The 22,767-nt window shown below is 43.1% G+C and overlaps 1 protein-coding gene across 46 annotated transcripts in view; it reads right to left on the reverse strand.

Moving 5' to 3' along the window:
* LOC133606391 (receptor-type tyrosine-protein phosphatase delta-like) overlaps positions 1-22,767 on the reverse strand; it is a 589,160-nt gene that overhangs the window by 43,607 nt on the left and 522,786 nt on the right. For 14 of the 46 annotated variants that reach the window (XM_061960314.2, XM_061960281.2, XM_061960278.2 and 11 more), the window contains 12 exons: positions 16,937-17,206; positions 12,867-13,448; positions 12,544-12,689; positions 11,529-11,673; positions 10,024-10,338; positions 9,230-9,423; positions 9,101-9,127; positions 8,779-8,896; positions 5,062-5,649; positions 4,679-4,779; positions 4,219-4,475; positions 2,905-3,001 (listed from right to left, as the gene is read on the reverse strand). In XM_061960314.2, coding sequence (XP_061816298.1) covers positions 2,905-3,001; positions 4,219-4,475; positions 4,679-4,779; positions 5,062-5,649; positions 8,779-8,896; positions 9,101-9,127; positions 9,230-9,423; positions 10,024-10,338; positions 11,529-11,673; positions 12,544-12,689; positions 12,867-13,448; positions 16,937-17,206 — 2,840 coding nt within the window. The remainder of the gene's footprint in view (positions 1-2,904; positions 3,002-4,218; positions 4,476-4,678; positions 4,780-5,061; positions 5,650-8,778; positions 8,897-9,100; positions 9,128-9,229; positions 9,424-10,023; positions 10,339-11,528; positions 11,674-12,543; positions 12,690-12,866; positions 13,449-16,936; positions 17,207-22,767) is intronic. The other 32 variants (XM_061960279.2, XM_061960273.2, XM_061960271.2 and 29 more) reach the window with 4 other exon arrangements.

A 22,767-nucleotide genomic window follows, 5' to 3' on the forward strand; every position in this document is an offset into this window, starting at 1 on the left:
AATAATAATACTAACATGTAACATAATAGTACAACAATGCATCACTCTCTGTTTTCTATAAAGTCCGCGGCGTTGCGGATCATCATTATGCAAATCATGCCCGTCTAGCTGTTGAGCATCTGACTTCGCATCTGCGCTCTCATGTGCACGCCATCATGCATGCGTGTGTGCACAATGCTTCGCCCCGTCACTCACATCGGCCCGCACACGCCTGTGTCTGTGTGTGTGTGTGTGCTCTGTTTTGGCTGCAGGGCTGTTGGTGCTGCCCGATAATGTCTTCAATCATCCCCGCTGTCAAACAGGGCCAAATCTAGTTGCCCTTGGGAAAAGTTGTGAAAAGGTGAGTGCCAGTATTGACAAACAAATAAATTCTGACAGCGCCACAACTTTTTTTTTTCGGGCGTGGGGGGTTTGTGTGTGAGATCGGTCAAGGCTCCTGACACGGGCCGGGAAAGGCCTGAAGGCACAAGCTGTAAAAGCCAATGCCAGATGGAGGAAGCGGCCTTCTTGGGCTGATGATATATTCCTACAGTGTAAAAACTAAATTCTAAAATGTGGGCCCTGAAAATACAAATAAAAATTGATGGTAACCAATCTTGCTCAGATTTTACAGACATGTGCTCATTAGTTATTTCAAGGTGTTTACTACATTTGGTAGACAATCTACAAAAGTTCTAAAGTTATTGATTGCTGAGTGAAAAATTCCAAGTAATTATAAGAGCACCATCAAGTCATTTGTTAGAAATAAAATATCACAAACAACATAGTCGAGGTACTGATTTTGACAACTTTTAACCCCTTTGTGTGCAATGGTAGAGTTAGAAACACATAACCCAGGGGTGTCAAACTCAAATACAGAGTGGGCCAAAATTTAAAACTGAACAAAGCCGCGGCCCAATGTTGAACAAATTAACCTTTTTGATAGGGACCCCGAACAAGTTTTGCATTAGATATTGAACAAGCAAGGCTTATATAACTTTATAGTGACATGCAAAATCGAGCTTCAAATAATAATAATAATAATTAAAAAATATCAATGGCATATCAAATACAATTTAAATACAAATTGAATGCCTCTTTTCTATTTGCAGCCTTCTGAGGTAAATATCAACATTAACTTTTTCCACAGGCTAATAAATTTGAAAATAAAATAATGAATAAACCAACCATTCAGGACTTTAAACTGCTCGGTTTGCAACACACTGATCTAATCTGATGTGCCCAAGCCAGATACCTGCCATCTTTTCTTGGATGCTAGTTCATTAATGTCGGGGCTCAGGCTTTGAGCTGAGGCATCCCTCATTATCGAACGAAGGTGTTCATCAGTCATTATATCTCGTATTCCACAGTCTTGGGGGTGTGCCTTGCAGGCACTGCTTTTAACGTCCTCTACGAGCTGACGTCACGTCCGCTTTTCATCCCTTCTAACAACGTGCCCGCCCAGTCACAAGATATGAGCGGCTCCTGTACGCACACACAGGTAAATGCAATGTATACTTCATCAACAGCGATACAGTTTACACTGAGAGTGGCCGTATAAGCAACTTTAACACTGTTACAAATATACGCCACACTGTGAATCCACACCAAACAAGAATGACAAACACATTTTGGGAGAACATCCGCACAGTAACACAACAGAACAAATATCCAGAACCCTTTGCAGCACTAACTCTTCCGAGACGCTACAATAAACACCCCGCTACCTCCAAACCCCCCCACCCCCCCCCCACACACACACACACACATACACACACCTTGTAGCGTCCCGGAAGAGTTAGTGCTTCAAAGGGTTCTGGGTATTTGTTCTGTTGTGTTTATGTTGTGTTACTGTGCGGATGTTCTCCGGAAATGTGTTTGTCATTCTTGTTTGGTGTGGATTCACAGTGTGGCGTATATTTCTAACAATGTTAAAGGTTTTTATACTGGCACCCTCAGTGTAACCTGTATCGCTGAAGATCAAGTATGCGTTGCATTCACTTCTGTGTGCGTGCCAAAGCCGCACATATTATGTAACTGAGCCAGCACTCGTTGGACTGGACGAAAAGGGGACATTACAATTCTCGGGAGGGGCACTGAAATTTGGGAGTCTCGCGGGAGGTTTGGCAAATATGAGAATTAGCAGTGTACCGCGGCACCGCCGCTGTATATAATCGGCGGGGCAGCTCTAGTGTTACCGGTAATTTGATATCACCTCACGGGCCAAGTGAAATTGCACGGTGGGCTAGAGTTTGACACCCATGACGTAACCCATGGGGCGTAATTGTAAATTATATTTGGGTGTAGATCAAAATGCATTGGGAGACAGGCTAGCATACTTGTAATACAAAGATCATCAATGTTTTAATATTATTAAAAAAATGGTCAATGACTTACGGACAATTAGTTGTTAAGCCCAGGAGATGGCCCTGCAAATGTTTTTTCTTAATGCAAACCATGTTCTCCACCAATCTTGCTCGGATTCGACAGAAATGTGCTCACCATTCCCCTAAACGTGTGTACCAAATTTTGTGGGGATTTGGCAAAATATTCAGAGGGTGTTTTGTTTCACTGTGTGAAAAATTTCAAGTCAATCCGACTGGGGTCAAACTTTGGGGTTCATTAACAGCACCACCATGTCCTGTGCTATTTAGAAAAATAAAAGCACATGCAACACAATATGGGTGCATGTTTTGACCAATGTTCATCTTTTTGTGTGTAGAATCTTACATGATACGAACACAGTGATGGACACTCTTCAGGTAATCACCACAGGAAGAATAAGAGGAGGGGGTGGGAGATGGCGGCTATGACTTTCCGGCGCACTCAAACGGCTACTTAATTTGCATACGAACACTTCTTTCGCGCATTTGCGTCGATCAGCGGTGCCTACTGCACTCATGAACCCCTCTGTGTGTTTCATACCTCTTCTAAATTCATCTCGTCCGGATTGTCCCAGGGTTTGAAGAACTTGCCAGTTCGCTGCTGCTTTTTCAGTGGCACCACCACAATATAATATGCCCTGGGAAAATACACAAAAGAGGACGAATCGGTCAAAAAAGTAGCGAAAACACAGATTCTACTCTGCAAAAACAGATGAAAATGACATTATTGAGATACAAGCCAGTTTTTGAGTGCCTGTAAGAGCTGGTTTGTTTGTGAGGTGTTTTTCTGCATAAACGGTATAGTCAGCCTGGGATTTTCATTTTACCATCAGAGGTAGTATCAGAGGGGGAATGTAGTCTGTGTAAGGCTAATGTTGCGATTAAACAGTTAGTGTTTCCATAGAAGGCACAGCTTTTGTTTTCATTGAATGTAGTATCAGATCCCTTGCATATACTTTATGAGCAATTGTGACATTTAACAACTGTCTTATAATTCGCAGTGTTGCTAATACACTGCTTTGTTAGTTTGTATAAATGGCCCAGGTGGATACCAGATCTACTGTTGTGGCTATTTTGTGGAATCCCTGCAGAGAAAAAGCTCTACTTTTGGAGAAATTGGGATGTTTACATTCTTGAGGCAAAGTCGTTTATATGGCCACGGTTTTGCTAATATTTTGTTTTGTTAGTGTTTGTGTAAAAGGCATAGGGGTATAAATGCAGTTTTTTTTGCTACAGGTATGACAGCTTTTTTATGTATGAAACTACGTATACCTGACAAAAAATATAGCAAATGATCTAGTAGTTAGTGACAAAATATAAACACTCACTGTGATGTATTGTTATTTGTCATGATAAATCTTCATCTAATATTGATATTACCACTATTCAACAAATTTGTTTGTACAAAATATGTTGTTAGTATGGTGGTGAAATAGTTTGTAAAATATTGGGATATAACGTCCTGTATTATAACCCAAGTAGTGACTCTGGTTGGCACAGAGACATCTGTGCTAACCAGAGTCACTACTTGGGGCGCCGTGGCTCGGTTGGTAGAGCGGCCGTGCCAACAACTTGAGGGATCCAGGTTCGATCCCCACTTACGCCATCCTAGTCACTGCCATTGTGTCCTTGGGCGAGACACTTTACCCACCTGCTCCCAGTGACACCCACACTGGTTTAAATGTAAATTAGATAATAGGTTTCACTAGTGTATGTAAAGCGCTTGGAGTCACTAGAGAAATGCGCTGTATAAATATAATTCACTTCACTTCTGGGCTTTCTCAAATCTAGCTTCCTCATAAAGTGAAAACAGTTAGCAATGCTGCATCGAAATGTCATCAAAATTCCCACTTACCGCACTTTCTCTGACGTCTGCACAGAGGGCAACTCCACGGTCACCATGCCGTCTATGTTGGTTTTGCCTATCAGGTAGGGCTTAGTGCGGAGGATGTCCGGCGCTGTCATGGTGGACACACGGTGCTGCAGGCCACCGGCGCTGTTCCCGCGGTTGGTCAATAGAAAGGAGTACTGCGTTTCCGGTTGTAGCCCTGTGATTAGCTTCTGTGCCAGCTTGCCGTCTACCTCCACGCTTTGGCCGTTATCGTACAGGATCTGCAGGGAAGTAAAGTGCATCATTTACTTGTTTTGTGTGGTTTTTGCTACAGTGGAATCTCTAAAAATTCCAACGGTCCCTTTGAAAGAAACTGAAAACCTGGAATGGAATACATTTAGTTACAGCACCTCCAGCTGGAGTGCCTTTAACTGTAGGGGTTGTGTTATATTTGCATGAAAGATGGCCTAAAATTAGCACTCACCGTGAATGGCTGACCTGCGTTGTAGGTGTCCGGGATTTCCCATGTCAACAGCACGGATGTCTTCATGGCAGCTCTCACATGGAAATTCTTTGCAAACACTGCTAAAAGACAGGGGTGGTGGTTGATTTAGACATGCTCTTTTATACAACCATACGAGTACTTACGTGAGAACACTTCCAAAACCAGACTTTTAAGACTTGTCCTCTTACCTTAACACCCACATTTAAATGTAATGGCTGACTTTTAACTCAAGACAAAAACAAAAGTGTGTACTTTTTCCATGTGAGTTAGAGTAAAGTTAAAAAAAGACTAAAAGTTGCCCTTTAAACCTGCTCTTAGCGGCATCGAGGACATATTAAGTAAGATGAGGGGACTTGTCATACCTTGATCCAAAGGCTGTGTCCTAATTTGGACACTTGGGCTATAGGGACCAGAACCTTTGCTGGTGAAGGCACACATTTTAATATCATAAGTGGTATCTGCCTTAAGGCCATCCAAGACCACAGTTGATTCCGGAGCAGTGATGAAGAGTTCTGAGGGACTTCGTGGGCTGTTGATGTCTTTATACTGCAGAGCGTACTTGACTATCTGGCCATTGCGCTCCGCCAGGAGAAGAGGTTGCCAGCTGACCTGGATGGTGGAAGTGGTGGCGCCGTCCGCGGCGATCCATTGGGGGTAACCACTCGGCACATCCTCGTTTGTCGTCACCTCCTTTACCGTTTCTTCACCAAAGCCCACCTTGTTGCGCGCAGAAAGCCGAAAAGTGTATGAGGCACCCTTGTGGATCTCTCTGGTGGTGTAGTGGTTATCCCGCTCGGGGAACTCGATGACAGTCAGGGGTTCTAAATCTTTACGCCCAAAACGGAGGCGGTAACCTTGCAGGGGTCCGTGGGTGACTGCTGGAGGATGCCACTGGAGGAGAGCCGTGCCCATGTTGGTGGTACTGACCATTAGTCGAGGTTTGTCAGGAACTAAAATAGGAGTAGTAAACAGAGAACCAACATTAACAAATACACTGTTATTTGAGGTGTCATGGGCAAAAGTATTACAAGTATTATCTTTTTCATCTTTTTTTATTGATAATTCTATTTTTATTTTGGTTATCTTATGTTTCATGCAGTGCCATTGCACTGAAAACAATTCCTAGTTTGTAACACCTCACTGACAATTGCAATAAATGGAAGCGGTAAAAAATGGATGGATGGATGGATTCTGATTCTGAGAGACAATCCTTTGGTTAGGTTCAAAACCTTACTTTCTCAAATCCATGAAATCCTTAACTAGACAGCAGTTAATATTGGAATTCTTTATAAAAAATGCAGTAAGGCCTAGATTTGGGGAGACTGGTTACCCTGGCACCCTGCCCTTTACTTCCACAGAGACTATACCGCACTGGACAAACCTTTACATCCTTTGAATGAACGGATACCCTGGACGAGACTGTGTTTTGGGCAAAGAAATATGACAAAATCTTGCTTCAAGAACTAGATTTGGCAAGACTGATTCATCTGGGATTCGTGCCATCTAGTTTAAATGACACCAAACTCTTAGTTTTGCCTCCTTGGTTGATGAATTCAGTTGAGGTTACAGTGGTATCCTTCTCGAATGCGTTCTTGGTAGAAATTCATTGCTAGTTTACTAGAGGGGCTCTGGCCTGGGACACCTAATGTCCCAACCCCTGGTGAATTTAGAGGAGGCTGTCTGAGACAGGAAACAGTCTGGTAAAGTTTAATTCCTACTTACACTGATGTCTTGTTCTCTATTCAACGGGATCATTGGGTTTGTCCCCATGTCCTAGGAGTAGTGAGTCAAGGCAAAGTTCAACTGGAACGGGACCCCAAGATTTGTGATGTGTACTGAAACTTGGTAGTGGGTGCAGACGTGAACGGTAGTAACCAGACTAATAAACTAAGGTGAAATCTGTCCCTCTTTATAATAGTCATTAAAAAATGTAATTTACTTTTTTAATTTATATGGATGTAAAAAATAATCGGTACAAACCGATAACCGATTTTTAACTTTAGATATAAGAATACATAGTTTGGCGAGCCTCTGGACCGATCTATATGTAATATGGATGGGTGGATGTCCGGTTGGAAAGTCATGAATCGGTTGATTGTAGATCTGTTAACAAAATATGGCCGCCGTCATCCTGCAAGACTTCGGAGATGACGTAATACGAGAGTATTGTTCTCTTTTGCGACTAACAAAGACAGAGCAAAATGGCACAGTAATTCTGATTGACTTAAGGAAAGAACCATTTACAGACCATCATAAACATTGTTGTGCCTAAATCTAGCCAACCACGGAAGGCACCACACAATGTAAACCAATCAGAAGCAACCTAAGGCGGGTCTTTGCTCTTTGTTTTTCACACACACCTCGGCGCAGTGTTGTCAACTTAGCGAATTTCTCGCTAAATTTCGAATCTTTCCAGCTCCTCTTTGTGACATTCTTTCTCAAAAGCGACTAGTAACAAATCTAGCACATTTTTGGGCTGTTTGGAGACATGAAAGCGCGTATCACTCTTATGTCCTCAACGTACAGGCGGTGCTGCTGAAAGCCTTTCCTCACAGGTGGTCCCCTGTCAACTGAATATCTGCTTTTAGACAGCTTGTACTGAAAACACATTTTGTTGTACTTTTAAGTGCTATGAGAATGAAGTCCATTCCATTCTCGTCAGAGCAGAGAGGAGACACACACGCACTATGTGTGCGGTTGAGATGTAAATTTCAAGTAATATTTCATCACTGTCACGCTTCAAATGAAAATAAACCAATCGTTCATGTCAATAAGCCAGTCAATAGATTTGGTTCGTTTATGAATATCTCAACCCTTATGGGTCTTATGATCGAGTTTGATACTCTAACATTTAGCGATGTAAAACAAAGAAAAATATAACCAAACGAAGCATCCACAGAAGAAAATTGATTTACAGTTCTAATCATAATTTGCATTTTTTAACTCACACATTTTTTCTTTTCTTTAAGTTTATGGATTGCAATGCCTTGAAGTTGATAGTTCTATTTGCTAATAATGAATACAGTAACCACCTGTTTTGTATGTCTCTATTTAAAAATAAACACATGACCAGGGTGTCACCCCGCCTTCCGCCCGATTGTAGCTGAGATAGGCTCCAGGGCCCCCCGCCACCCCGAAGGGAATAAGCGGTAGAAAATGGATGGATGGGATGTTCTGACATGATACATTTAATTTTATTTTCACCATGCAGAGCTTCCATCTGCATCGAATCGTATCGAATCGTAATGTTTTAAAAACTATTGTTAGTGAATCGTATCTTAACCCATGTATGGCTATATATCGGATCGCCATTTAACGTAGAGATGTTCACTCCTATTAATTTAGTGAAACTGAAATGAGGCAAAAATGGAGTCTAGTTACAAACGCCTAATTCTGGAGTAACTGCTTGACATAGAATTTTTCCCCTGCACGACCCTAAAAGTCTAGCTAAAATCCTAAAGCTGAACGCTTGAGGGTTTGGTTGTACAGTATTCTTATCAAAGGATGTAAACTCAGCTCCCTGCATCAAGTGCCTGAATATCATATTCTACCAGGGACGGCGTGGCGCAGTGGAAGAATGGCCGTGCGCGACCCGAGGGTCCCTGGTTCAATCCCCACCTAGTACCAACCTCGTCATGTCCGTTGTGTCCTGAGCAAGACACTTCACCCTTGCTCCTGATGGGTGCTGGTTAGCGCCTTGCATGGCAGCTCCCTCCATCAGTGTGTGAATGTGTGTGTGAATGGGTAAATGTGGAAGTAGTGTCAAAGCGCTTTGAGTACCTTGAAGGTAGAAAAGCGCTATACAAGTACAACCCATTTATCATTTTATCATTTATTTACCAGCACCACCCAGGGTAGACTTACGGCCCACTGGAGCGGACTATGGCTTAGGAACGTCACTGTGACTCCCGGTAAGTGGTGGTGGGAGAGAGAGACGCCTGGGTACCATACTTACACTTCTGCACTAAACTTTATCATGATCTTCTCTCTGTTCTTCTCCCATTGGACTCCCACTCTACTTTCATCCATACAATGTTTTCATCTACATCATTCTGAAGATTTGAGGGCGCTAAGGTTACCTGCACCAGTGGTCGTGACCAGTTTGGGCTTGCTGCGTGCGCCATCGCCTTTTGTTGTGTATGCCGCCACAGTCACCGAATATGTGGTCTCGGCCTGCAGCTCTGAGACGACCATTTCCTGTTAAGATATGAAAAGAACCTTAATACAAATGCAGTTTGAAAATGATAGCAATAAATAACAAAACTCTGAGAGCATGCTTTGGTGGGACATTAATAGAAATTGGAGAGTACAAAAAGTCACATGTCACTCATGCAGAGAACGACAGGGTCTGTGGGAGGTGACGGGGGACAAGGGGCCACAAGATCTGGTCAAACTACTTACATGTTCAGTTGTGTCATCATATTCCCACTGAATAGGAAAAAAAGACAACAAATATAGCCAATAACAAATATTAATCACTGTTGGACAGAATGGAAAAGTATCTTATAAAGAATGGGTGAGTGTGGGTACCTGGGCATCATCAATCAGAATGTCCTTGATGACGGGCTGTCCTGTGGGCTCGCCATTAACCATCCTGACATAGTGCACCTGGTACCCTCGGATCTGACCGTGCTGCTTGGTGGGCATGGGCGAGCGCCAGATGACTTTAATTGACGACGAGTTGACAGCTTCCACCTCGACTTTGCGAGGTGGCCCGCTAGGAACTGGAGGGGGGACATCATGGGATAGAAGGGACAAAATGTCAAAAGGACAAAAGCTTTTTGTTTTGTTTTGTCCAAAGCCGCAAAAAAGCTCCAAAAAACAACAACAAAAAAACTACAAAAATGTAGCGACATTTCAACAATGTAAAGGGGGGTAAAAAATAGGTCTGGCAAAGTGACCTAATCTGGAAACGAGAGTGGAAAAAACAAAAGAAAAAAGTGGAGCCAAAAAGAGTGGCTTCAAGTGGAGCAAAGCTTGAAGCACTGCAAGAATTTTGGCTATGAAGCGAGCAAAAAAAATGACAAAAATGATTTTACCACATCACACAGTTGCAAAAAATGGCCTTTAGGGAAAAATAACTTCCACCTTTTGTTGGTATTCCCTCTGTCCAGGAAAAATTTGTAAAAATTTGGTAATTTGGTAATTGCCATTACCAGTACCGAAATGACAGATGGGACTGGAAGTTGGAGGCCATACCATGTGTTGCGCAAAAAAGGGTGGAAGAAGTCGTAAAAAGAGTCCAAAGTGTGTTAGAAGCAGGCCAAAGGATAGAAGTTAGTCAGTTTTTTGGGGGTAAGGGCACGGGAGTGGTGGACACATACCATCCTCCTCTGTGCGGATGACTTGCAGCACACTTCCCGGTCCTGCTCCTGCGTCAGTATGTGCAGTAACTGTCACACGGTACTCTGTCCATTTTTCCAGGTTTTCCAAAAGGTACTGGGTGCTTTCCGGCGGGATGTTGTCAGCGACACGTCCGGCACCGGCATTATCCTCTCCACCTTCGTTGGCTGTGTACTGGATGCTGTATCGAGTGATGATGCCGTTCTGCGATTCCATTGTCGGCGCTTGCCAACTTACCAGGATACTAGTGGATGTAGGGCTATAGCACTTGACATCTGTTGGCGGTCCGGAGGGTTCTGGTTTGTCCAATTGTGAACCAGTTGTTGTTTGGTGAGGCCATTTAGTTTTGTTTTTTGTAAAGTTTTGATAATGATTGTAGAAATGGAGAAAAAGGAAACAAAAAAAAATGAGAACAAATGAAAGGTGGTTCAAAATCATAAAAACACAAAAAGACCGACACGATGGTGATGATGGATGTAGGAGTGTTGGTTGGAAAGAGGACGGCTTTGCCTTACATTGCAAAATACGACAACACGACAAACATACTGTACGTCAAATGTCTAAAACTTTTTATCTTCAATTACCTTCCGAAAGATGAAAGTAGAAAAAGCCGAAATATTCAAAGTGTCAATTTGGCAAGCAGTTACCATCAATCCAAAAACATAAAGGTTGATGCGTTAAATGGTTTTGTTAAAAAAAAAGAAGAGGAAAACAACATTGCATTTGTCACCAACCTTTCCGAAGCCTGTTGGTTTGTGGTAAAAGCCTTTGATTGTACGACGAGAGAACTTCCCAACAAGAAGACATGACTGATTTTTAGTAGATTTTCATTATCAAACATTAGCATGCAGAATGTCTGGTAAACTGTACCTACCTTACTACCTGGTATTTCAGAGATTTCACATTTATGTAAGAAATTTCGAGCCAATTATTTTTGAATTTTTTTGAATGGTTATTGCATAAATGTGAGGTCTTTGAGTGATACAAAATAAACTGAGCTTTCTTTGATGTCATTTTTAGCGTATCCGGTAATGCCTAAATCAGAGCCTACCTTCAGAATTTGGGGTTCAACAAGACCTCAAACAATTTACGAACACTTGTGGGATTAGCTTGTCCGTGCTATTTATTCTGGGGTGCTAAAGCCCACTAAGTTGCTATCCCACAGCAGTGTGTCCAGGCTGGTTTAGATTATGTTGATACATATACAATAAAGGTCTTTGGTTGGTACTCGGGCTGTCTTTGTCAGTATTACTGTGATTCTAGTGTTCCCATCAACTTTAACGTGAATTTCCGTCTTGCTATTGTGGCGTCATAAAAAGCTCAGTCAGACATGCAAAGTCAAGAGACAAGGACATGTCCTTTGAAAGTTTGGACAGCACCGGTGGACAGTTTGTGTTTTCAAATGAATCCTCTCTTGATTGCGTCTTGATTCTCGTGGTGCATCGGAAAATTTCCCAAAAATGGGATAATATGGAAGAGGACCTACGTGTTTGTGGCGTTTCCGCGGATATTTCACTGGTGTAAGCGCCCACACCGTGTTTGCTACGTGCCGCCAGACGGAAGCTGTAAGTCGTAAATGGCTTCAAGTCTTTCATGAGGTATGTGGATGTCGGCTCAAAGCTGATGCGCTTCTGAAAAAAGAAAAAGTTGTCAGTTTGTGTCTACGAATGTGCAAAGAAACTGGAAAATGTGAGTTTTGGTAGATTATCGTTTTTTTTTATGTGGCCATGTTGTGGGGCAGCACTTCCATCACCCGCATATCCATCACTGGGGAAATGCGCAGCAGTATTAAGATTAGATTCTGCTGCTGGTGCTGATCCTGTGTCGCTAAAGTCTGCGACAAAACTATATCCAATCACATTTCAATTCCACAACAATGAGTGTCGAGCTTAGACTGTTCATTAGAGACAATGTATGGAATTTGGTTTGTAATAAAAAATTAAATCATGATCCCTACTTAACTTTGAGACACTTGTGGGATCAGCCATAACTACTGCTTGTTGCCATCCCACAACAGTGTGACCAGGCTGTTGTGACTGTTTGAAACTTATGAGAGACTACTTCCAAACTTTGTGATTATAGAATTAATGGCTCAGCTGTTCATTGTAGAGTCGCCAAGTCAACCAAATTCCCAACCGACTGCACTGTGTGATCAGGGTGGCATATCTGTTAATTATCAGAGACTACAGCCAGAATTTGGCAGTAGATAGAAAGGAGCCTTGACTTTCAGGAGAGGTATAAGTGTTCTGTACCACAACTGTGTGATCAGTCTGTTATGACTGTTTATCAGAGACTACCGCCACAATTTGGGTAAGGACAGAATTTAGTTTTGACGTCAAACTAATTTGTGGGATCAGCTTGGGTGTGCTGTGCATGCTAGACTGGCCAAGACAACCTTGTTGCCATCAGTAAGCAGTGTGACCAGGATGGTGTTACTGATAATCCACCAATACAATAAGAAGCAAAGACACACACCAAACCTACATTTAAAACAGTTTTACCTCATCTTTATCGTCCCTCTTCTTGTACATAAGATCGTATCCTGTTATTTGGTTCTCCTGTCCCGTTTGGACCGGTGCCACCCACGAAAGCAGAATACTGGTTTCTGACTTAGCTTCACCCTTGAAATCTGTTGGTTGGGCAGGAACTGGAATCGAAATGACAAGATGTGCGCTTATTGCAAGTAAACAAGACAATTAGCATTCCTTATTCTTGGAGACAAGTAGACAGGAGATTAGCTTTTGTTGACAGCCTGGAGATGTTTGCAACTGTGACTAAAATGTTTGTGACACTGCGACTATATGAGTAATTAAAGCGGGCTCACCTCCTGTCTTTGCAATGATCTGAAGATCTGGGGAAAGTGGTCCGTCTCCGACTGAGGTGTAGGCTAAAACCTTGATGTAGTAGGTTTTATTTGGAATAAGGCCCTGAATTGTGACAAAGTTAGCCCCTCTTACAATCTGTTTATCCCAGAGGTTGACGTGCTGCGCGGAATCCAAAGTGTAGTAGATCCTGTAGCCCATAATCTGCCCGTTGGCTTCTTCCGGTTCCTCCCAGTTGATGACGGCCGTTGTGGCGCTCAGCATTTGCCCCCGGACTCGCCGCGGGGCCGTGCTGGGCGCCTGCTCGGCTGTTTTAGCCTCAATGCCCTCACTTGGCGGCCCTCTCCCGATGTTGTTAACCGCCACCACGCGGAACTCATAGTCCGAGTAGGGGCTTAGACCGCCTACGCTGTAGCGGGTGGTCGCCACCCCGTCGATCTCTTTATAGGAGTCCTCTGAGTACTTGGACTTGTGTTGGATGATGTAGTACGACACCGGTTCGGGGTTACCGGAATCCCATGTAAGTGTGATGCTAGTGGCAGTACGCTCGGTCACCACAGGGGTGCCTGGAGTCTTGGGTAACGCTGGAAAAATGGTGCAAAGATGATGAGGTTACTAGAGATGACGTCAAAGTTGTGTCATCATTCGACAGATGGTCAATGACTTATAAAAATAGCTGCTCAGTCCCACCTGTACCACTACTAAGATGTTTTTACCTAGTCTTACCACAACTTTACAGTGTGCTTGTCAGTTCCCTTAAAGGGGAACTGCATTTTTTTATTTATTTTGCCTATCATTATGAAATAAATTACAACGTATGGATTTTTTTTTAATGCATTCCACATATTAAATAAACGTAAATAAAAGTTTGCCTACAGTGGAGCCAATGGGACCCCATTATTCCGCCCATAAAATCCGATAACTATTGCAAAAGCCTCAACAATATTCAATTGACATTTTGTGACTTTAATATTAACCAAGTGTAAGTGATATTATTATTATAAGCGCTAACACAGACAAACTATTAAGAGTGGCGCTGTGATCACTTCCTGTGTGCCTATGTATACATAATCGTGTGGTCTGCTACCGCCTCGCTTCCTTGCTCCCTGTAAGTTTATTGTAGATCATAAATCATGCATCTCACTTGAAAAATAGATGGCTGAGAATATAATCCGACAAGTTGGGACACTTTGACAGCCGTTTTGGACCTGGAACTGGCGAGGCTGACACAAAAAGCGCTTGTGTCCCGCCCACCATTTTATGTTTGGCAGTTCAGCAGCTGAAAAGTTATAGTCTTACGGTCGTCAATGTCCAATGTCCTCTGAAAATATTGCAACACAGTCATTATTTAGATCTAAATAGCTGGCAACACAAGTGAATCCATGAACTGCAGCTCGTCTTTGTCATCTTAGAGGTGTGTTAGGTCTCCATTATGTTCTGCTTCAAAATGTCACAGTACATGTTAGGAATTCCCCCTCAATGAACCGTAGCTCCCCAAATACCAACAGCATTCATGCAGCCCCAGACTGTGACTCTATCACCATTGCGCCTGACTGGAGGCAAGGCAGTTATCTTGCTACTCACTTGTGTTGCCAGACATCGAGACACTAATGGCTGCAGTTTGACTCATTTTCAGTCGATTGTAAATCTATACAACTATATGAGTTAAACACAGACTACTCTAAAGTATAACCAAGTTTGAGATAATTATTATTGTGAGGATATTTTCAATACAAACGGCGGCTATGAGAGGGTAATGTGTTCTACATGTTTATTTAATGTTCAAAGTCATGTTATTTGCTAATCTCAGGTTGTGTTTATGACTTTAATAATTTAGTGAGATTTATGGCTTTAATTCCTGAAGGCGCAAAAAGCAATAGATTGTCTTTATATGCCGCGTGAAGTATGCTCCAGGGGGCCAGTGCTGTCAGGTTGTTATATTGTGACTAATATCTTTGTTATGTCTAAGAAAAAAAAAGAAAAAGTAAGGCCGATTCCCTTGCGAGGCAGCGTAGATATGATTGAGTTCAGATAAGTGGCGTGCCTGCAGAGGATGCAGAGATAAGCCCATAACGGTATTTTCCGGTGTCTTAACGCGACGAAGAGGCTTGTGTCGGGGCATGTCTAAAAGCGTTAAGAACACCTCTGTAGGTGACCCGTCCTGGTTCATGTATAATTGGAAAAATGACTCTGTGAAAGCACGCTTTACAGGACATAATATTAGGTACACAGACATCACCAAAAACTCTGTCTTCATACTCAATTATTTCTGTGCATCACTTTTCAATATCATTGTTACCCTCTAGCAATACAAACTGAGCAATTAGCCTTGAATTATTATTTTTTCCCATTATTTGTTTGTATGAGATTGTTTGTTGATTTTTATTTTTGTCATGGTCCAAGAAAAAAAAACATAGATAGAAAATGTGTTTTAATTATACTATTATTTTATGTTATTGTTTTGTGAGTGGATTTACTTCTGGGAAAGAGAGAGGAAATTCTCATAGAAAACCTGTATTAAATTTTGTTGAGGATTCTTATTATCAAAATATTTAATTACTTAATATAAATAATAATAATAATTATTATTACTCCACTGAACTGCCCAAATTTTACTTTATACTAAAAACTTGAATGCAAACAATGTAAATGTTTCATAGTAAAGTGGTTGAGCTTCTGGATAGCTTGTTAAGTGATCACACATAATTATTTCATAAAAATTAATACAATCAGAGAATAGGTAGTAAGAAAAATTGATAATAAATAATAAATACAATAATAATTAGCTAAGGAGTAAAAGTAGATGGAACAGAACCGAGCATGCGTCACATGTTGCATGATAATATAATTTATATAATATGAAATATATAATTAATTTATTCATTTTAAAACATTTCCAAGATATATTTTCTAATTATAATATTACAAAAAAAGGAATAAACATGTAATATCCAAGAGAGATCCCATTATACATTTTTATTCTCATATATATTTTTTAATACACGGATATATGTACAAACCTCGTTTCCATATGAGTTGGGAAATTGTGTTAGATGTAAATATAAACGGAATACAATGATTTGCAAATCACTTTCAACCCATATTCAGTTGAATATGCTACAAAGACAACATATTTGATGTTCAAACTGATGAACATTTTTTTTTTTTTTGCAAATAATCATTAACTTTAGAATTTGATGCCAGCAACACGTGACAAAGAAGTTGGGAAAGGTGGCAATAAATACTGATAAAGTTGAGGAATGCTCATCAAACACTTATTTGGAACATCCCACAGGTCCATCCATCCATCCATTTTCTACCGCTTATTCCCTTCAGGGTCGCGGGGGGCGCTGTAGCCTATCTCAGCTACAATCGGGTGAACAGGCAAATTGGTAACAGGTGGGTGCCATGATTGGGTATAAAAGTAGATTCCATGAAATGCTCAGTCATTTACAAACAAGGATGGGGCGAGGGTCACCACTTTGTCAACAAATGCATGAGCAAATTGTTGAACAGTTCAAGAAAAACCTTTCTCAACCAGCTATTGCAAGGAATTTAGGGATTTCACCATCTACGGTCCGTAATATCATCAAAGGGTTCAGAGAATCTGGAGAAATCACTGCACGTAAGCAGCTAAGACCGTGACCTCTGATCCCTCAGGCTGTACTGCATCAACAAGCGACATCAGCGTGTAAAGGATATCACCACATGGGCTCAGGAACACTTCAGAAACCCACTGTCAGTAACTACAGTTGGTCGCTACATCTGTAAGTGCAAGTTAAAACTCTCCTACGCAAGGCGAAAACCGTTTATCAACAACACCCAGAAATGCCGTCGGCTTCGGGTTATACAATGTTTTAAATGTATTCCCCCTGAGACCTCGAGAACGGACAAGCGGTAGAAAATGGATGGATGGATTTTATCATCCGTAATGAGTAAAGCTTTGACCTGAATAACAAAATTCTCACATATGCAGGGGGTGCTTATTTGTGAATGTATAATAAAATATATGTATAATAACACATAGTTTTTGATCAAACCCCTTATATTGGAAATAATTGTATGTGCATACCTTTGACTGTAATCTGTGCCACCGCCTCGATGACGCCCAGCGTGGACATGGCCACACATGTGTAGTTGGCCGACTGTCGCACATCCGTCAACTCCAAGACATTGCGTCCGATGGGCATGTCGTCCTCCGGGGTTAGGTCCTCAGCGCCGAGCATCCACTTCACATATGGCATAGGCGAGCCCACCGCCACGCATGTGATGTTGACGCTGCCGCCCGGCATTATCTCATTGTCCGTGGGCGGGATGGAGAAGCGCGGTGGGACGCGGCGCACTGGGAGGAAACGGAAACATTTTTTTAGGACCAGAACCACTGGAAAATGATGCATACATCATGAATATTGATGGCAAAACATAATTAAATAAACACATTGAGTGGTCAATGGATGTAAACAACAAAATGCACAAAGTACTGCATCTTCATCAACATTTTATGATGATGCAGTGGTGTACAATACCAACAGAATATTTAGAAATATACACATAAAAATATCTCTGGAAAAGGCTGCAGATTGTATTTACTTTGGTTTTATGAGCCACTAGGGACATCAACTGAAATACTATTGAGAACCTGATTAGATATATTTATTTGTATGTGTCAAGCTAGTTATTGACTAGCACTTGCTCCAAATGAATGTAATCCTATTTATGGACTTTATGCTGTATATTCTCATTACAAACTGTGTACGGTAAACCTAAAGGATCTTTGTTATATTTCCTAGTCAGCCTGTTCATTTATTTGAGATGGAAAGTTTGCCTATCGTTCAAGCATCAAAGATGCTGATAATGGAAGTCTACAATGACAATAATTATTTATCTCATAAGGGATTAGACATACAGTTGCTGTCAATCACAAATTTACGACAAGGGCTCGAGTGTTATATTAATTTTGAGTCCTGATGTTTCATCCGAACTGCTCTTCGGATAATAACACAATGCATGTATTTAATGATTTCTAAAAACAAGATTGGGCTCATCTAATGTTGTGGCATGACACTTGCAGTAGGTCGAGTGAAAGAATTCACACTAAATGGACAATCATTTGAATGGTATCAGGGAAAAAAATGTTTTTGTTAGCCATTTTAAGAACACAAAAAAAGTCCATGACAATAAAAAAAATAGAACCAAAATCCACAATGACAATTGAAATATGAATGATAATGCTAGGTTGTGTTTACGTGCACTCATTATTAAGTCCACAGTAACAATATTAATACGAATAATAGTTTTAAGTATTTCTTCGTTCGGAAGTTTAAATACAAGCCTGATATCAATCCTATTTTGCCTATATATATATATATATATATATATATATATATATATATATATATATGTATGTGTGGGAAAAAAATCACAAGACTATTTCATCTCTACAGGCCTGTTTCATGAGGAGGGGGTACCCTCAATCGTCAGGAGATTTTAATGGGAGCATTCGCATACCATGGTTTATATAGGGCACAGAGTGGGTGGGTACAGGCTGGCCTAGGGGCGTGGTGATTGGCTCATGTGTTGCCTAGGAGGTGTTTCCGTCTATGGCGGCATGTTGGTACAATTTCGCTGCGCTTGTTGAGGGATGACAGGTCTGGACGGTAAATAATAAACAGTTTCTCTTTCAAGCATAGGTTGCATCTTTTATTACCACTATTGTAAGGTGTGCTGGATGCAAGAATTTGCCATGTTATTGAATATTCAACATTATTGTCTTTGAGGTCCCAAATGTGTTTGCTGAGTTCTGTGGTATTTCGCAGGTTTTTGTTCCTGAAAGAAGCCTTGTGATTGTTCCATCTGGTTTTGAATTCCCCCTCGGTTAATCCTACATATGTGTCGGATGTGTTAATGTCCTTGCGTATTACCTTAGATTGGTAGACAACTGATGTTTGTAAGCACCCCCCGTTGAGGGGGCAATCAGGTTTCTTTGGACAATTACATCCTTTGTTGGTTTTGGAGTCGCTCTGTCTGAGGGCCGACGGCTCATTTGCAATTGTTTTGTTGTGGTTTGAGATGATTTGTCGTATATTGTTCATGCAGATGTAGCTCAATTTAATGTTGTTCTTGTTGAATACTTTTCTTAGGATGTTGTCTTTGGGAAAGTGTTTGTCAATCAGATTGAGGAATTTGTGTCCAATGTTCGTTGAGACGTTTTTGCTGTATGGGGGGTTGTACCAGATGATGTCGTTCCGTTTTCTGTTCTTTTTTGGCTGGTTTCCTGGCGTGGGTTCATAGGTGAGGGTGAAATTGTATCCGCTTTCATCAAGGGCTTTTTGGTACGGGGGGGTTGCTTGGTCAAATTCAGCTTTGCTAGATGACAGCATCGATAGCCTTTTATTGATTCCGGTAGGATTCCTCAATCTGATTGACAAACACTTTCCCAAAGACAACATCCTAAGAAAAGTATTCAACAAGAACAACATTAAATTGAGCTACATCTGCATGAACAATATACGACAAATCATCTCAAACCACAACAAAACAATTGCAAATGAGCCGTCGGCCCTCAGACAGAGCGACTCCAAAACCAACAAAGGATGTAATTGTCGAAAGAAACCTGATTGCCCCCTCAACGGGGGGTGCTTACAAACATCAGTTGTCTACCAATCTAAGGTAATACGCAAGGACATTAACACATCCGACACATATGTAGGATTAACCGAGGGAGAATTCAAAACCAGATGGAACAATCACAAGGCTTCTTTCAGGAACAAAAACCTGCGAAATACCACAGAACTCAGCAAACACATTTGGGACCTCAAAGACAATAATGTTGAATATTCAATAACATGGCAAATTCTTGCATCCAGCACACCTTACAATAGTGGTAATAAAAGATGCAACCTATGCTTGAAAGAGAAACTGTTTATTATTTACCGTCCAGACCTGTCATCCCTCAACAAGCGCAGCGAAATTGTAACAACATGCCGCCATAGACGGAAACACCTCCTAGGCAACACATGAGCCAATCACCACGCCCCTAGGCCAGCCTGTACCCACCCACTCTGTGCCCTATATAAACCATGGTATGCGAATGCTCCCATTAAAATCTCCTGACGATTGAGGGTACCCCCCCTCATGAAACAGGCCTGTAGAGATGAAATAGTCTTGTGATTTTTTTCCCACACATACATATATTGCGCTCTACTACGGTATCGAGCACTATTTTTTGGATAACCTTATTAAGACATATATATATATATATATATATATATATATATATATATATATATATATATATATATATATATATATCCATCCATCCATCTTCTTCCGCTTATCCGAGGTCGGGTCGCGGGGGCAGCAGCTTAAGCAGGGAAGCCCAGACTTCCCTCTCCCCAGCCACTTCGTCCAGCTCCTCCCGGGGGATCCCGAGGCGTTCCCAGGCCAGCCGGGAGAGATAGTCTTCCCAGCGTGTCCTGGGTCTTCCCCGTGGCCTCCTACCAGGCGGACGTGCCCGAAACACCTTCCTAGGGAGGCGTTCGGGTGGCATCCTGACCAGATGCCCGAACCACCTCATCTGGCTCCTCTCGATGTGGAGGAGCAGCGGCTTTACTTTGAGCTCCCCCCGAATGACAGAGCTTCTCACCCTATCTCTAAGGGAGAGCCCCGCCACTCGGCGGAGGAAACTCATTTCGGCCGCTTGTACCCGTGATCTTGTCCTTTCGGTCATGACCCAAAGCTCATGACCATAGGTGAGGATGGGAACGTAGATCGACCGGTAAATCGAGAGCTTTGCCTTCCGGCTCAGCTCCTTCTTCACCACAACGGATCGATACAGCGTCCGCTTTACTGAAGACGCCGCACCGATCCGCCTGTCGATCTCACGATCCACTCTTCCCCCACTCGTGAACAAGACTCCGAGGTACTTGAACTCCTCCACTTGGGGCAAGATCTCCTCCCCAACCCGGAGATGGCACTCCACCCTTTTCCGAGAGAGAACCATGGACTCGGACTTGGAGGTGCTGATTCCCATCCCAGTCGCTTCACACTCGGCTGCGAACCGATCCAGTGAGAGTTGAAAATTTTGGCCGGAGGAAGCCATCAGGACCACATCATCTGCAAATAGCAGAGACCTAATCCTGCAGCCACCAAACCAGATACCCTCAACGCCCTGACTGCGCCTGGAAATTCTGTCCATAAAGGTTATGAACAGAATCGGTGACAAAGGGCAGCCTTGGCGGAGTCCAACCCTCACTGGAAACGTGTCCGACTTACTGCCGGCTCTGACACTGATTATACAGGGAGCGAACTGCCACAATAAGACAGTCCGTTACCCCATACTCTCTGAGCACTCCCCACAGGATTTCCCGGGGTACACGGTCGAATGCCTTCTCCAAGTCCACAAAGCACATGTAGACTGGTTGGGCAAACTCCCATGCACCCTCAAGGACCCTGCCGAGAGTATAGAGCTGGTCCACAGTTGCACGACCAGGACGAAAACCACACTGTTCCTCCTGAATCCGAGGTTCGACTATCCGGCGTAGCCTCCTCTCCAGTACACCTGAATAGACCTTACCGGGAAGGCTGAGGAGTGTGATCCCACGATAGTTGGAACACACCCTCCGGTTCCCCTTCTTAAAGAGAGGAACCACCACCCCGGTCTGCCAATCCAGAGGTACCGCCCCCGATGTCCACGCGATGTTGCAGAGTCTTGTCAACCAAGACAGCCCCACAACATCCAGAGCCTTAAGGAACTCCGGGCGGATCTCATCCACCCCCGGGGCCTTGCCACCGAGGAGCTTTTTAACTACCTCGGCAACCTCAGCCCCAGAAATAGGAGAGCCCACCACAGATTCCCCAGGCCCTTCTTCCTCATAGGAAGACGTGTTGGTAGGATTGAGGAGGTCTTCGAAGTATTCTCTCCACCGATCCACAACATCCGCAGTCGAGGTCAGCAGAGCACCATCCCCACCATACACGGTGTTGACACTGCACTGCTTCCCCTTCCTGAGGCGGCGGATGGTGGTCCAGAATTGCTTCGAAGCCGTTCGGAAGTCTTTTTCCATGGCCTCCCCGAACTCCTCCCATGTCCGAGTTTTTGCCTCCGCGACCGCTGAAGCCGCACACCGCTTGGCCTGTCGGTACCTGTCTGCTGCCTCAGGAGTCCCATGAGCCAAAAGAACCCGATAGGACTCCTTCTTCAGCGTGACCGCATCCCTCACCGCCGGCGTCCACCAACGGGTTCTAGGATTACCGCCACGACAGGCACCAACCACTTTGCGGCCACAGCTCCAATCGGCCGCCTCGACAACAGAGGCACGGAACATCGTCCACTCGGACTCAATGTCCAGCGCCTCCCTCGTGACATTTTCAAAGTTCTTCCGGAGGTGGGAATTGAAACTCTCTCTGACAGGAGACTCTGCCAGGCGTTCCCAGCAAACCCTCACAATGCGTTTTGGCCTGCTAGGTCTGTCCGGCATCCTCCCCCACCATCGCAGCCAACTCACCACCAGGGGGTGATCGGTAGAAAGCTCCGCCCCTCTCTTCACCCGAGTGTCCAAAACATGAGACCGCAAATCCGATGACACAACTACAAAGTCGATCATGGAACTGCGGCCTAGGGTGTCCTGGTGCCAAGTGCACATATGGACACCCTTATGTTTGAACATGGTGTTTGTTATCGACAATCTGTGACGAGCACAAAAGTCCAATAACAGAACACCACTCGGGTTCAGATCCGGGCGGCCATTCTTCCCAATCACACCTCTCCAGGTTTCACTGTCGCTGCCAACATGAGCGTTGAAGTCCCCCAGTAGAACGAGGGAATCACCCGGGGGAGCACTCTCCAGTACTCCCTCGAGTGAATCCAAAAAGGGTGGGTACTCTGAGCTGCCGCTTGGCGCG

The sequence above is a fragment of the Nerophis lumbriciformis genome, linkage group LG05, assembly GCF_033978685.3.
Source record: "Nerophis lumbriciformis linkage group LG05, RoL_Nlum_v2.1, whole genome shotgun sequence".
Taxonomy (NCBI): domain Eukaryota; kingdom Metazoa; phylum Chordata; class Actinopteri; order Syngnathiformes; family Syngnathidae; genus Nerophis; species Nerophis lumbriciformis.